The sequence below is a fragment of the Eucalyptus grandis genome, chromosome 7 (assembly GCF_016545825.1).
Source record: "Eucalyptus grandis isolate ANBG69807.140 chromosome 7, ASM1654582v1, whole genome shotgun sequence".
NCBI classification, from domain to species: domain Eukaryota; kingdom Viridiplantae; phylum Streptophyta; class Magnoliopsida; order Myrtales; family Myrtaceae; genus Eucalyptus; species Eucalyptus grandis.
The window spans coordinates 43,168,427-43,184,267 of NC_052618.1; the positions used below are offsets into that span (position 1 = coordinate 43,168,427).

General features: G+C 42.8%; 4 protein-coding genes across 4 annotated transcripts; 2 read left to right on the top strand and 2 right to left on the bottom strand.

The window, feature by feature from the left end:
- Positions 1-307: 307 nt before the first annotated feature.
- LOC104415157 (60S ribosomal protein L22-2) lies at positions 308-2,259 on the top strand. Its single transcript, XM_010026411.3, has 3 exons — positions 308-433; positions 514-804; positions 1,863-2,259. Exons 2-3 carry the CDS (start codon positions 563-565, stop codon positions 2,005-2,007), a joined length of 387 nt encoding a protein of 128 aa, XP_010024713.1. The 5' UTR covers positions 308-433; positions 514-562; the 3' UTR covers positions 2,008-2,259.
- A 91-nt stretch (positions 2,260-2,350) lies between these two features.
- On the bottom strand, positions 2,351-3,728 carry LOC120296163 (probable 3-ketoacyl-CoA synthase 21). Its single transcript, XM_039317833.1, has one exon. It carries the CDS (start codon positions 3,726-3,728, stop codon positions 2,385-2,387), a length of 1,344 nt encoding a protein of 447 aa, XP_039173767.1. The 3' UTR covers positions 2,351-2,384.
- A 3,318-nt stretch (positions 3,729-7,046) lies between these two features.
- LOC104415158 (phylloplanin) lies at positions 7,047-8,496 on the top strand. The gene is made up of 2 exons (XM_010026412.3): positions 7,047-7,333; positions 7,961-8,496. Exons 1-2 carry the CDS (start codon positions 7,135-7,137, stop codon positions 8,236-8,238), a joined length of 477 nt encoding a protein of 158 aa, XP_010024714.1. The 5' UTR covers positions 7,047-7,134; the 3' UTR covers positions 8,239-8,496.
- Positions 8,497-13,055: 4,559 nt separating this feature from the next.
- On the bottom strand, positions 13,056-14,240 carry LOC104415159. The gene is made up of 3 exons (XM_039317834.1): positions 13,950-14,240; positions 13,775-13,788; positions 13,056-13,689 (listed from the first exon to the last, which is right to left on the bottom strand). Exons 1-3 carry the CDS (start codon positions 14,238-14,240, stop codon positions 13,056-13,058), a joined length of 939 nt encoding a protein of 312 aa, XP_039173768.1.
- Positions 14,241-15,841: the final 1,601 nt, after the last annotated feature.

A 15,841-nucleotide genomic window follows, 5' to 3' on the forward strand; every position in this document is an offset into this window, starting at 1 on the left:
CGGAAGAGATTTTTTTTAATCATATCTCAACTTCCGATTGGTGGGTTACAAGTTATGAATATAAAAGGTTTTTTTTCAATTAAAATCAGACAAAGAACATGGCGCGAAACTCCGGTGACTAAAGCAATTCAAACTTGACGGAGAACTACCCAAATGGTCAACTAAAAATCCCTTACTTATCATAAATAAATACGTTTACAATTGAAAGGGACGCTAACGAAAAATTTTCAAAGGCAATGGCCATCTTTATTCATTTTATTCTCTTTTGAAGCATCAGGCCAGGCCCAAATCAACCGCTCCGGCCCAACTCAAACTGGCAGGCCCACCCGCGAAGCCCCCAAAACCCTAGCTTCACTCTCCTTTCATCTCCTCTCTCCTTTTACTCTCCTCCGATTCTCAGCGGCGCGCCATCATCAGCAGAGCAGCTCCGAAGGTCTCTCTCTCTCTCTCTCTCTCTCTCTCTCTACATTCGTGACGTTTTCCTCCTCATCCTCACCCTTTCGTTTGATGCAGTCGCAGAAGGCGTGGTAGGTAAAGCGTATTCGAGTTCCGGTCGGGAGAGATGAGCAGAGGAGGGAGCTCCGGCGGCGGCGGCGCCAAGGCGGCGAAGAAGAAGGGGGCGACGTTCGTGATCGACTGCGCCAAGCCGGTGGAGGACAAGATCATGGACATCGCCTCCCTCGAGAAGTTCCTCCAGGAGCGCATCAAGGTCGACGGCAAGGCCGGCGCCCTCGGCGACTCCGTCACCGTCTCTCGCGACAAGTCCAAGATCACCGTCACCTCCACCTCCGACTTCTCCAAGCGGTACCGCCACAATCTCTCTCTCTCTCTCTCTCTCTCTCTGTGCTTTTCTTTGAAATGGAAAGAGCTGTAGGTTTTCTAATATGCTCGATCGCGTCGCGATAGCGAAGATGCTGCATGTTCTTGCTTTCGTCAGTCGTGATTTTGGCGGAAAGTTGCCTTTTTTTCAGTTGATTCTGTAGCTGCTTGGGTGTTTAAATTACTGTTTCCTGCTGGAGTCTGGAGTTTTCGTGTGCCTTAGTAGAACTAGGCGCTTCGGCAGCAATCGTGCCGTTCATCTGCGAGCGGGTGGTTATGTGTGTCGTGTTCGTGGCGGCGAGTCTGTTGTCGTGGTGGGATTTCTGCACCTCATGTTCATAGACTGTTGCATATTGCATTGCGGTGAATATTTTGTGCACAATGGTCTAGCTTACGCCATGTGGTTTATCTCTGGGCCTTGGGTGCCGGTGGATGATTTTGTGTGAAGAGACGGTGACTCTGTTACTTTGCTGGTCGGGGTGTGACACCGAAAAGGATACCGACTGAGAGGTTTCAGGGTTTGCATGACAGAATTGGTGGTTGAGTGAAACATACTTCTGCGCGGTGGTTCTTGCTTTGAAAAGTTCAGTATCTTAAGCTGGTATTGATGCTGCCCTGTTAAAGTTTGATTTTTTAGCCGAAATGTGATCGTTTGAGCTGCAATGCTCTCTGCTTAAGTGTTATCTTTTGTTCTGAATTTAGCATCAAGACAAGAATCATAGGTTTCAGCCTCGGGGATTAGGATCTCTTATACTGCCTAGGGTTGATTCCGGTTAAGGTCAAGGTTCAGCTAAAGAAGCTACCTAGGAGCAAGTCTCTGATCAACACAAGGTCGCCCGGTTGGGATATCAAAACTCGAGTCTTCATGATTTTTTTGGTTTACTATACCCTAGGCAGCCCTCATCTTGTAATGTTATCAGCAAATGCTTGATGTGCTATCATTTTTTTAAACTTTGAAGATCTCTCAGGCATGTGCCTTCAATGGATTCAGTTTTAACTTCAGATCTGTAAGTGTAACTAATCATACTGTTTGCATCTATTAGGTACCTTAAGTACCTGACAAAGAAGTACTTGAAGAAGCATAATGTTCGGGATTGGCTCCGTGTGATTGCTTCAAACAAGGACCGCAGTGTCTATGAGCTTAGGTACTTCAACATTGCTGAGAACGAGGGAGAGGAGGAAGATTAAGAATCTGCTCAAAAGATTTCGTTTCCGACATTTCAATGTTGTTATTGGATTTTGGTTGTTACTCTGGTTTTTGGATTGCAAACAGATTTTCGTTGTCCTTTCAATATGAATCGAAATAGAGTTTTGAGTTCCAACATTGTTGAGCTGGGGACATAAACACATGATGAAATATGCTACCTTAGTGTATGCTGGAGATTTGATTAAAAATACATCCGAGCTAAAGAGCAGACGGCTTATAAATTGCTTTTCTAAGATTGAAGAACGCTTACAATGTACCCATTATTCTGGTTGTTCTAAAGATCAAATTTGCATCTTCCTGAAGAAGCTTATGCCTGCAACCTTGTCGAGGTCGAACGTACCTGCTTCTCTTATCGGATCTACGGCACTTCGACGTGGTCTGTCTCCATTTTGCCTTCCCACACTTTGGCTCCCTCTGATGCTGCAGGGTTTATGCACCTCCATACAGCACTGTTGCACTTAAATCCACTACCTAAGGCGATCTGCCATATCCTATCCCCTGCCTTCACTCTTCCCTTTGCTTCTGTGTAAGCAAGCTCATACCAGATGGAAGAAGCCGAGGTGTTCCCGAACTTGTATAGTGTCATCTTCGATGCTTCCAGATCTTCTTCGCCCAACTTCAAGTTCTTTCCGATTGCTTCTATGATGGATTTCCCTCCGGCGTGTATGAAGAAGTGCTCGAAAGCTCTCCTGAAGTTCGGTACATAAGTTTCCGTTGTTCTCCCAGTACCAAGCTTTCGCTTGATCAGGGACCATGCATATCGGCACTGCTCCGTGTAAGGCAAAACCAGAGGGCCTAAGGAAGCCATGTTTGACTTCAGTGCGTCCCCGGCAACATTCACAATGCTCTTGGATATCGACACCCCAACTTCATTCTCGGAGTCGACATCCTGGTACACGCACGTGTAAGATTGTTCGTCACGAGATCTGGTCGTCCTGACGAGGTGTTGAAGTTCGTACTTGGCCGCCTTCTTGTCTTGATCTCGGCTTGACAGGAGCAGGGCCGCACTCCCCATTCGGAACAGGCAATTGGTTATCAACATGGATGCGTTCTTCCCCGTGTACCAGTTCATGTTGAGAATCTCGGTGCTTACGATGAGGGCCAAGGAGTTCCTGTGAACCCTCAACAGGTCTCGTGCTAGGCCTACCGACACGACACCGGCACTGCACCCCATGCCGGAGAGGTTGTAGCTTTGGATATTGCTCCTCATTCCGAACTTGTTCACCACCATAGCAGTTAGAGATGGCGTGGGACAAAACATGGTGCTGTTGCAAATCAATATGTCTATGCTTCTGGGGCTAACGTTGTTCTTCCTCAGCAAGCCATGAACGACGGAGAAGATGACCGTCTCGGCTTCCTCTAGGGCAGACGAGAGCGATTTTTTTATGGGTAACTCAGTAATTGATGGGGGAATGCAGGTCTCTTCGCTGTACCCTGACTTGTCGAAGATCTTGATTAGGAAAGCTTTGCTTTTTGGATCGACCTTATCGTCGAAAAAAAGGTGCTCCCTGAACATGCACTTGGGTAGCCGATAAGAATCGGGCGCCTTGTAGCAATTGAAGTCCAGTAAATAGACCGAGGCTTTCCTTTTACTTACAAGGAAGACAATCGCCACAAGACCGAGCATTGCCAACGGAAAATGGCGATGGGCGAATGCAAGAACGAACCCCAGCAAACCGAGGACATGTCCTGACGATGCCATGGTCATCAAGTGGAAGAACTAGAATTGATTCAGCTCCTGTGGGGGGGATGGATGAGGGTATGGAGGCTCTGAAGAGGACATCAAAGAATTGAGGGAGGTAACTTGCCCTGCTTATTGGAAATTCTGTTATATGGAAGTGGGAACTGAAACTGAAACACCATTTTGGTGCTTTGTCCTGAGAAGTTAAACTTGTCACGGCAAAAAGACTTGTCAGTTACAAACGTTGTTAGTGCATGGGAAGGAATCTTTTGCCATATGGAATAGACATCTCTGCTATCATGAGCGGGAGTTATAACACGTTTTTGCAGTGGTGATGGTTGAACACTAACTCACTTGGCCGTGAGTAGATCATTCATAAGAGATCGGGAATATGGCGTCGCTCAAGATGTCAGAGCGACAAAACTATGCATGCAACCGTGAGTGCTTTATCTCCATGCTCGGTTTGTCTGATGGTGGACTTGTTTTACATGTGACATACATTGCAAGAACGAAGGTTAGAAAAAGGAGAGGCTTAAGATTGTGGGATGTCTCTCTTTCTCAGAACTACAAACAGAGAAGACTCGATTATTTAGTCGGCCATGTCATTTTCACTTCAAGAAATATTGCATTTGCGCTGGACCAACAGGAAATTATGTGCATCGCCATGCGTTTCGTGCAATGTTGTCGACTATATTTTTCACGCTGGCAAAAGAACGAGCACATCAGGCTTTCTTCATTTAAACATTGGCCAAATGCATCCAAGACTACTGCTCTTTCGTAGCCTCTTTGTTAGTTCACCTGACTTAACAGGAATAACAGGGCCAATTCCATAAAAAGCACAAACTTTAAGTATTATCCCAAATCTGGCTCGAAATTTATTGTCTCAAAAAAAAAAAAAAACATGAACTTTAGATGTTGTCCAAAATCTAATCCGAACCTTATTTTGTCTAAAAAAAACATTAATTTTAGATATTGTCCCAAATCTGGTCCGAACAAAATAAAGTAAGTCTATTACAAATAGGCTTCACATTTCTATTTAACTACAAGATGCACATGCTTTTAATATCTCGCTTTGAGGTAATATAATCTTCTGCTTCCAACCCAACTTCTAACATTGCAAATAGCTTGCCAATTGTTAATTGATCTAATGGCCCTAGCTATGTGCCTCATCCCCTAGAACTGAAGCCATTGAATTATTTATTTTATTTTATTTATAACGACCGCTGAATTATTTTTCCCTATCTGTAAAATTCACCTCATTGGAGGATAGATTTAAATTTAACACTACCTCCAAACACTCAAACATAGCATCGTTTTATTTGTGTTGGATATTATTGCTGATGTAGAAATGCCACGTCGGATGACTGCGAAATGAAGGTTAACGAAGGGCTAAATTTGGGATACAAGTGAAAGTTTGTACTTTTTCTTAGACAAAATAAAGTTCAGGCTAAATTTAAAACAATAGTTTGTGCTTTTTTTTTAGATAAAATAAAATTTTGGCCAAATTTAGGACAACACCTAAAGTTCATGCTTTTTTTTAAAAACAAAATAAAGTTTGGGCTAGATTTTGGACATCACCTAAAATTCGTGTTTTTTTTTATGAAATTGGCTTGAATGAGAGAGAGAGAGGTGAACAGAGATTCTCTCTACTGCTGCTTTTCTCTCAAGCAAACACAGAATCCAATGTTTCTCCAAGACCCCTCTATAGTCTATCCAAACATCAAGTGCTTAACGGTTGCAGAAACTTGATGGTTCGCCAAAACCGTGTTTATACACTCTCAATCACTGGCTAGAAGAATGCAAGGCATTCATAGCAGTGACTCGACTCGATTTTTTTTTTTTTTTTTCACTGCATTTTAGTAAGTAGAAGCTTTGTATGGTAATATTTGGACTTGACATCAATTACAAAGTACAGGTTATAACAGCAATCTTCTAGGTCCAGATGATGATAGAGGCCGACAAAATTTTGCGTGGGTTCACACAATGTAATAGACCATCCTAGCAGGGCAACAATGACCACCTTCTATGTGTTGTTTTGTTTATGTGAGTTCTCTTGTCAGAAGGACCACAGCAATAGGATCATCCGTGATTTCTCGCGTCAAGTCGTTCTCTTCAATGCCCTCTGCTAGAAGCAAATCCTTCTCTCAAGAACTTGGAGATTTCTGCAACTCAATGATATGAACGGGGCAAGTCTAGAGTAGAATTCCGGGACCTGCCTTCAACATCATTCTAAGAGAAAAAATTGCAGAGGGCCTGAATTGAACTCATCGCCGACATCAAGGACTTGCTGAGAATCTCAGTCATCCACTTGGGTTTTGTAACAACTTGCACAGCAACATATACAGTGCTATTTAAAAAGAGAGAAATTTTCAACATGAAATCTAGCTGAGAAGAGGTTATGTGAGAGAAGAAGACAAGAGGCGTCTTTTTCATCTCAGTCAGAAGAGAGGATTCGCATTGAACAACGTACGCTATAGTCATACACGCATGCATGGGAGCATGCCCATGCTGTTTTGTTTGTGTGCTGCGTAGGTAGAGGGTTGAGTGGACCAATTAGAGTGAAGCCCACGTCAATGAGCACGCTCAATGTAGAACGTGACCGACTTGTTCTAATCAGAATATACGACGAGCATAAGCAATTCTTTTCACGTCACAATCATCATCTTATTCAACTCCTCTCTGTTGGCCAAGAAAGAAAAAACCCATCTCTCTGTGTACCCCAATGAACGCAATTTACACAACCAACATGACCTGGTTTAGGCACTTCTCGGGGTACTCATGGGTACTGTCAGCTTGGTTCCAATAACACTTGTAGACTGTTAATGCTGCTATGTATGAATTGAGCTTTTGATCCATTGTTAATACTTGCAGTCGACGGGATTTCCAATCTTGTGGGTGATCTGAGGATATCAGTACCACTTTTCAAACGTCAGACCACTTATTTTTTGGACATAGCTAGAACAGCAACATATATAGCTGGTCTAGTTCTTCTAGGTTGGTCTTTCTGTGGTCATACTCTTCTTCAACTTGCTTGCATGTGGCTCATACCAAACAACACTCTCCAAGGCAGACTCATATGTCTTCTGCATGAGAGAGAGAGAGAGAGAGCTTGGTTGATCTTTCAGTGGTCACATACTCTTCTTCAACTTGCTTGCATGTGGCTCATCCAAAACAACACTCTCCAAGGAGAACTCATATCTCTTCTGCGTGTCTGCGTGTTTGTTTGCACACGCATGCGTATATGAGAGAGAGAGAGAGAGAGAGAGAGAGAGAGAGAAGCGCATTCAGAAAATGCTGCAGCAAGTAGGGCCTTTCCAGCCCCTATAAAATGGCTGCAAACCCTCCGGTATCTTGCAACACTCACTTCGCTACCGAAACAAGTCCACCAACGCACTCCACAGAGCTCTTCCAGTAATCACTTTGAATAATGGCACTGAAATCACTTTTCCTGATGTCACTCATTGTTGGGGTGCTTGCGGTGGGTGCTCCCATGGCTCAGGCACAATTAGGAGGAGTAGGAGGAATCATCGGCTCCCTCCTCGGCCTGATTCGGATCAATGGGATTGTGCCGTGCCTTCTCAACAGCGCCACTTCACTCATAAATGGCACAATTCCGCTTTTCCCTAGTAAGTCACTCCACAAATCAATACAATTTTATTGCCGCCCCACATTAGCACACTATATAGTCGAGTAGCGCAGCTAACTAATCACAGTTTACATGATCTGTACCTCATATTTACAGGGTCCTAACGTATAGCAAACTGCACGATTTGCTCATATCGGATTGCTCCCTTTAAGATATTGTCTAGTTAACAGTGTCCTATATCTAGTTAATCGTTTTTCAATTTGCCTATTGCAATCTGCATAGAGAAGCTTTGTTAGCAATCCAAGTAATTCTAATTTATGCATCGGCATCAAGGAAAAGATTTGGGATAACCGGTACAATGGGCATGGCTCTGGGGTAGATTTCACATGGAATTCTCGAATTTGATTTGTTGAATCGTGTTCTTGCACAACGTCCACCGCAAGCCAACGAACCTGTCATCATGTCATGTACTTCGCATATGCAGTGTTTTGCTCTGCTCATTCAAGTGCCAAAAGGTGAAAAATCAATGGTTTCTTCTGGGGTTGCGTCATTATTGCACATCATTCCGATCATCATATGTCTTTCATGATGGATTTGATCCAAAAGAAGCAAAATTTTCCACAATGAATAGCTTTGTCCTTGCCCATTCTATTGCATGCAATTGCAGATGCAGTGGTGCAACTTAAGTGCGGAGGCAATGTGGTGTCCACTGCGACCACAAATCAGAATGGTGTCTTCTCTATTCTGTTGGACCCTCTCCAATACGTCCTCTCCACAGTACTCAACACTTGCCAATTGGTGGTCCCAACTCCTCTCTCGAGCTGCAACTCAGCTTTGCCTGTCACCGGGGTCCTCCAGTCAGCACTGCAGCTCGCCGGAAACACACTCCAGGGACTCCTCAGCATCACCAACATCGTTCCTACTGGATTCAATCTCATTGGCTGAGCTGTACGGCATGCAAATCGGACCCGACCTAAGCAAGCTTGGATGACTATAACAATATAAGACACCGTATTTAGGCAAATAAGGTTATGCTTATTAATGTGTCGTATGTTGAATTAAAAGGAGGCGTTCTGCAAAATGATGCTTCCTTAAGTATTAGATGACTTTCCGGTTCCCGTATCGCAATGAATTGTAATTTCCCAACTGCCTTAAGTTGAACGTCTAAGTACAACTACTTTTCAATAAATTTCTGTCACCTCATTGTCCTCCTCTAGTACATTTCTTCGTCTCGAAAGGTTTGCGCAACGACAAGTCTTTCAGCGGTCAATTACTGACGAACATCATCTTCTTCACGTGAGAACTTCATCCTTGGCACTTATAACCTGAATCAGAAGGGTAAACGGCGTCGTGCATTATTTTATATTTTTTAACAAAGCGTCGTGCATTGTTTCACTTAACATAATATTATCGCTTGACGAGACACTGCTAAACCGAGATGGAAGGACGACGAGAAGATGCAAGATAGAATGATTCGATTATCCGTGCATTATAAACACAAAACGAAGATTTTGATGCCTACCTCCGACCTCTACCACGCAAATCTGATCGTACAAACTCATCACATCAGAACATGTGTGGTTCAAGTTTCATTCTCTCTGATTTCCTTGTCTAGAGAGCATGCTGGTGATAATGTTTATCAGGGACGACATCATCAGAACATGGTGGGCTCGGATGTGATTTTTCCTATGAGCTTGAGGGCAAGCTCGCACAGCCAGACAGCCTTAAGCTCGAGTGGACATAAGCCCCAAGCTCGCACGGCCGTGAGGCGCGGGATGAAGACCAATGGGAAACGGCGAGGGCACTGGCAACCGAGTCAGTCCGCGACAATGGGATTAGCGTTGGGCAGCAACGAGCGTAGCTTGGTCGACGGGAGCCAAATTTTGCCCACATTTGATGAGTTACACTACAAACAAGTGATCCCAAGTTTCTGAAAATTGAAATCTCTGGAGAAACCTCATACATAAGTCGCTCGAAGTTCATTTCTGTCCTCTCTTAATTTCTAAAATTTACAACAATGATTCCCGTCTCGTGAAAAAAAAAAAGCATAAGCACTTTAGAAAAATCCAACCAAACATGTTGAACATCAAGAAGGCAGTTGGTCACCAAGTTATGACATATCTCGTGTGAAGAGATTTCTTGAGTGATAATCGTTTCATAATAGATATAGGATCCATAATATAATTATTATGAGAGTCAATAAATGATTCATCATCCATTACAATATATAATATAGAGAATCGTTGGATATCATGTAATTTCATTTGTTTACTTAAAGAAATCCGCATGTTTCTTTCCCTAGAAATGCATATCTAGAATTTTCTAATTGTTTTTTTTAGAATGAGAATATTCACATAACCCTTATTTTTCCTGTAATATAATTATAACAAGTCCCTAGAAATTGTTGTACACCTGATAACATCTATGTATGTGTCACATTGCAGATGCTCAGGTGCTATACAGTGTGAATCAATCGTGGTGGTGAACACGACAGCAAATGGCTCGGGAGCGTTCTCAATGGTGTTGGTTCGTGCTGAATCCCTTCTCTCTTCACTGCTCAACAACTGCCTCCCGGTGGTCCTGACTCCTCTCTTCACTTGCAACCCCAAGCTTCCCGGCCTTTGGGCTCCGATCCACCTTGCAGTTCGCCGGGAAGGCCACGGCTGACTTGCCGGGCATCACCCGCGTCGCGGTGTCCAAGTTCATGGTCAATCCTCCAAAGTAAAATTTGTAAGCGAATAAAGGGTAGGCCTATGTTAGATAAAGATTAGGTCACTAAACCAAAGGATTAATGACAGAGAGAGAATCTTGGTTTATTTTTCCACGTTAAAGATTGAAAAAACTATTTCAAAACATGTGATGGAGGATAAGGTTGGCGGTGGTCAAATCCTTGTTAATTTGATGTATCAAATAATGGAAAAGTATGTATTTGTGAGTTCTTTCTGCAATATATGCACTCACTATTAGCTTATTTTAATCAGGGATCATCAGCAGGGTCATGTTGATTTGATCAAGCTTTTCCATGAACGTGGTTCATACAAATGCAATCGCAAATTCCTCTTGATTTTAGTTTATATACCTTTGTGAGCAAGGATCCACTAATTGGGGGACCTAATTGATATCTCCGAGTCAATTTCTTAAAACATGGCTCTTGGGTCTTAGTGATTCATAAAACCTACGATATCGGAAATTTCTTTCACCTTCTAACTTTTTGGAGAAGTCTCTGTGTGAGCGTACAATAGATCAACCCACTGAAATTTCCATCCTTTCCATTTTAATTGATCTCATTTGATAATTTTTTTACCTCAATTACATTGTTATGAGTACTCATCACCTATGGGGTACTGGTATTTATATGTTAGTTGGACTTATAGACAGACTATATTTCATTTTGACATACCCATGTCGGAGAGCTTGAAGCGTAAATTCAACCATTTACAATAATAGTAAAGAATAAGAGAAAAGTCTTGATAATGACCGTTCTCATGGGACATGGTAATCATATCAACAAAGAGAGATTTTAATTTTCAATCACTGATCCTACATAGCATAAGGAGAACAATGTCTTGGAAATGACAATTTTTTGATGTGGACGTTTCACGAGTACTCCAAAAAACTTGTTAACAAAATTCATAGATCTTGTCGCTATAAATCGATTAGTTTGTGATGCACATATAACAATAATGCGAAGTCCACAAAATTAGCCATGTTTCCACCCCTTTAGTGATTTGCCAAAAAAATGTCTCAGATCCCTGTTGCAAAAATAATGGAAACTTCAGGGCCATTTCGTGGATTCAAAATTCAGTGAATTAATACTAAAATGCCCTAAACTTTCATGACCATGAATGAAATCGATCCAAATATTTTGTAATTATCTTAAAAAAGTATAAACATATACATTATATATATTTAAATATGCATCCACTCCTCCTTTCTCACCACAGATTTCATGCCTAGTTTTTCTTTCCTTTTCTTTTCCTTTTCTTCTCTTTTTTTTGCTTCTTTTTGCCAAATCCGTCGAGGCATTTTCACATCCTAAACTGGTCAAATAATTTCTCCACATTTTTAGGGTGGGGGATGGGGATGGGGTGGTCCTGAGCTTTTCCTTTTCCCCGTCCTTTCTCTTCTCTACTTTGTACTTCACGGCTTCTTCCGTCGCCATCTCTACCCTTTCCAAAGAACTTTTCCAAGCTTCTCCCCTGCATCATCATCGATCACCATCAGTCCCTTTCTTGGATCATAATGATGGATGGGATCCACATTTACACTTCCTCCTCCTTTCTATCTAAATTTTCTGGTGTATGGCCAAACGAAAAGGACAACAATTTGTGGTTTTAGTGGCCAACCTCTTCTTGCTCTCTTATCCCATCGCTCTTGAAAAGAGACTCAACGAGAAATATAAATGGAATTTGGCACTTCATGGTTGTTTTTCAATGACTTCTCAACCCATCATGCGATTGGAGTTTTAAAATGGAATTAGTGAAACAATTTGATTGCTTTCCATACGTATTGAAGAATTCAATTCAAGAGGTTGATCAAAATTATATTTGATGACAACAAAGGTAAGATTTTTATTTTTTGGAACATAGACGAGAAAAGTAAGATTAACATGGTCCTTTTATGGGGTTGGTGATGGCCCGAGGGGACGGGGACGAGGACCGGGGTTCTCGACACCGTTGAGCAACCCCAACTCTCGAACCTTCACCCCATTCCGCAGGGCCCTGTCAAGCCGAGTTGCCACCTTTGATATGAAACATAGGCAAATCAGTATAAATATTTGGGGTGTATTAATTTAGAAGATATTACATATGCCCCAAGAGTTCTGTTAATCATCAAAATAGATTTTTCATGAACTTATTTTTGCAAATGAAATTATTAAAATTACGAAAACATTTCCCGAACCTTGAATTGCAGCAAAATAATCGCATTTTGATTTTGCAAATGGAGCCGTCCTTTACCAACAGACATCGCCAAAAGGACAAATAAGTCCTAGTAGGTAAGGAAGCAAGCAAGGGGAGGCCGGACCGACACATTCTATCTTCTCCCTTCCCACTCTGTTCTTCCATACTCTCTTGCTACTACAACAGGACAAGCTGGAACAGTTCAGTTTCCCCTCCAGCTTTTGGCATCATTCGTTAATGTTTTTCAACCAAATTGTCTGTGGTGAAGAGTTTTCTAATCCCTAAACCAGTGAGCTGCTTATGAATGCTCTGTGTACAGCTGCTGAACATGCCAGACAAGCCCTGCTTAAATTTGCATTAACCCAAGACCAAACACGTGTGTCCATGTGACCACCCCCCCGCCCACAAACCCCAAAGTAAAAACCCCTCCCCAGCCCCCTCTCCAACATTACATTGCTCTTGTAATAAATAAACACTTTGAAACCATTGACCATTCAACCAACGATTCAACAACTTATGAAAACAATTAGCACTACAATGAATACAAAAATCAAGTAAGATAGACAATTGAACAATCACATGGGGACTCTTGGATGCTCTCTCTCCCTCCCCAGAAAGACGACACACAGAGGGAGTGAGAGAGAGAGAGGTGGCAGATGGGTCACTCTCAAAACCAACACATATAAGCATTTCACTGAATAAGAAAGAAACATAAATGAGCTCAGAGAAGAAGTGAGGATCAAGTGCTACATTGTGATGCAAGCTGAAACTAATGAGACAGAGACCTTATCAACAAGCACTGTAAAATGACTGATTTATGTATAAGACACCAGACTGGGACTAACAAGCACCCCTTCTCTCTCAGCCTCCGACAGCTAGTATGGAAGCTCCGTTCATGCCTGAAGCTGGCTTGACGGCAGCACCAGCATTTCTCTTCCCTGAAGAAGAAGGCCTGCCGAAAGCTCTCATGGGGCTCGCGAGAGCCCAGCCCCAACTCCTGCTCCTGCCATGATGGTGGGGATAAACTGCTGGCTTTGATGACGCGCAGATGTGATTGACATTGTCTTCAGCTGAATTGGAGGATGAAGGGACCCAGTAGGACGAGGAAGATGCTGAGGATGATGAGATGGAGGAGGATGAGTTGGCGGCGTTGGCAATCGCAAACCCGCCGAAGATCCCGCCACACCTGACCCTCTCCTTCATGCACTGATGAGGATGATGATGCTGATGATGATGAGCCTCTGAGGTGGCGGTGGAGGTGGAGGCTCTGGGTGGCTTGCCTTCTCTGTGAGACTCCACCCTCCTCAGAGCCGTGCAGTCCCCGATGAACCCAGTCGAGATCCTCTCAAAGAAGTCCCCCGAGAAGCTCCTGCTCCCGCACCCCACAGATCTGGATCTCGAGACCTTGTTATTGTTCTCGTAAGAGGAAGCAGAGACGCCACTGTTAGCAGCGACGACAGCAACATTATCCTCTTCGACCACGACTTGTCCTGTCCTGGACAGAGAATGCCCTGAGTCTCTGTCTCTTACATTGTGTGGCCTTGAAGAGGAGGAGAGAGAGATGAAAGACCAGAACCCACCTCTCTTCCTGGGGCTATAAACATGCCCACCGTCGTAAAAATGGCTACTTTGAGGAGTGGCAGCAGAGAAGGCGATGGACCTGCTCCTCTGGAACACCACGCTCGGCGCCTCCTCCTCCTTCCCCTCCTCCGCCACCGCCTCTTTCTTCTTCTTCTTGGCCAGAAAGGAAGCGACCTTCGAGTGCTTGGCGTGGTGCGCGCCGTGGGCTTGGCGGGGCATCGAGGAAGAAGCGAACGACAGCGCCGAAGGGCCGACGTCGTTGGATCTGAAGGAAGGAGAAGGCGACGGGGACGAGTTGCGGTGGCTCGGGAAGGACTGGGAGGAGGAGACGAGCTGGCCGAGCTTCTCCTGGAGGCAGAAGGCGCAGATTCCTCCGCCGCCGCCGCCCCCGGCGTGGTAAGGGTGGAAAGCGCAGTGCATGCCGTCGGCGCCCACGTCCGCCGCCGCTGCTTTGAGATTCTCCATCTATGCTTCACTTGTCTACCTCAGCCGCTTCGATCACGCATTTGGGTCGCCTGCAGCTTCTTCCCTGTGGGTGTTCTTGAGTTCTCACTTCCCTCTGCTGCAGTGCAGTTCTTGATGTGAGAGAGAGAGAGAGAGAGGACAAGGATGAGGGAACAAGACTGGTCAAAGCAAGAGAGAGAGAGAGAGAGAGAGAGAGAGAGAGACAGATGAGATGGGGTGGAAGAGGGAAGACAAGGGAGCTGATACTGCTTGGGGAAATGGAGACGATGATCATGACTTCTCTTCTGCTTATTAGTTTACAGATTTTTCTTTTTTTCTTTTTTGTTCTTACTCTTTGGAGTTTTCTTGGGATTTCTTTTTTTTTTGCCATAAAAATATATGAATGAAATTATATGCTTGATTCCATACGTCTCAATGTTTTTTTGAGAAAGACAAAAACTCACCCACTCATCTGAAAAAATAGTATACTCATCACAAATCAAAACTAATCGAAACTGTTCTGCATAAATTATTCGGAGTTTTCTTGGGTTTGTTTTCTATTTTTGCTTTTAAACTAAATTAATAAATTATGTGCTTGATTCCGCACGTCCCAATATTTGTTTTATGAAAAAAGACTTACTTGCTCGTCCAATAAATGATATAATTATCATAAATTAAAACTAATAGAAATTCTTTTTTAAAAAGGACAACAACTCACGTAAACAAATTATGCTATGACAAAATTCACTGCATCATCTCCTATTTGTATTTTCTTGCTAAGATTATTGTATATATTCAACCTGCATGCCATTGAGCCAAAAAAGAATTATGATAATTCACAAATGATTCGTCCTAAAAAATAAGAAACTTACCAAAGAGATACAACGATTTGAAAAATTAATCACTGATTTATAAACTGTACATATTCATTTTTTTTTATTTTAGGTACATTATCTCTGTCATCATTATTGATATCATTTATACAACTAACTATATTATCATCATGAAATAACCCTCTCAGCAAATGATTGAGAGATGGCATATTTCCGCAAAAACAACTTAACATAATTCTATTTTTGGTAAGAAACATAATTCTCTTTGTAAGGCAGAAAATTCCAAATCAAAATATCTCTTGGAAAAAGGGGCAAAATCTCTCAGCAGTCGTCCTATCAAGAAAGATATAATTTTTCTTAAAAGGGAGGAAAAGAAAAAGAAAAAGGAAGGAGAGAAAAAAATGATGGCATTGAGGTTCATTACGGAAGGTTCGGGGGAGCCCCCATGGAGCACGTGAAAGGCCGTGTCCTTTCAGCCTTCAAAAGTAAAAAATAAATTAATTTTGGCAAACGAGACAAGCCAATGATGCCCCTATATTTTGGGGTCAGGCCTACCTTTTGCATAGGCATTCAGAAGAATCTACTAGTCTTTGAAATCTAACAGGCCCCATAAACAGAAATCTCCATCATTTCTTAAAAGCTTTGCTTCTTCATGTAAGAGCATTTCTTCCTGCTGCCTCACCAAAAATTCTGAGCTGAATTTGCAGGTCTTCCAAAAGGAAAAATTTTGCTGCAAGGAAGATTCCTCTCCCGTCAAGTTAGATGCTTGTTATAATAAGTCGGTTATTA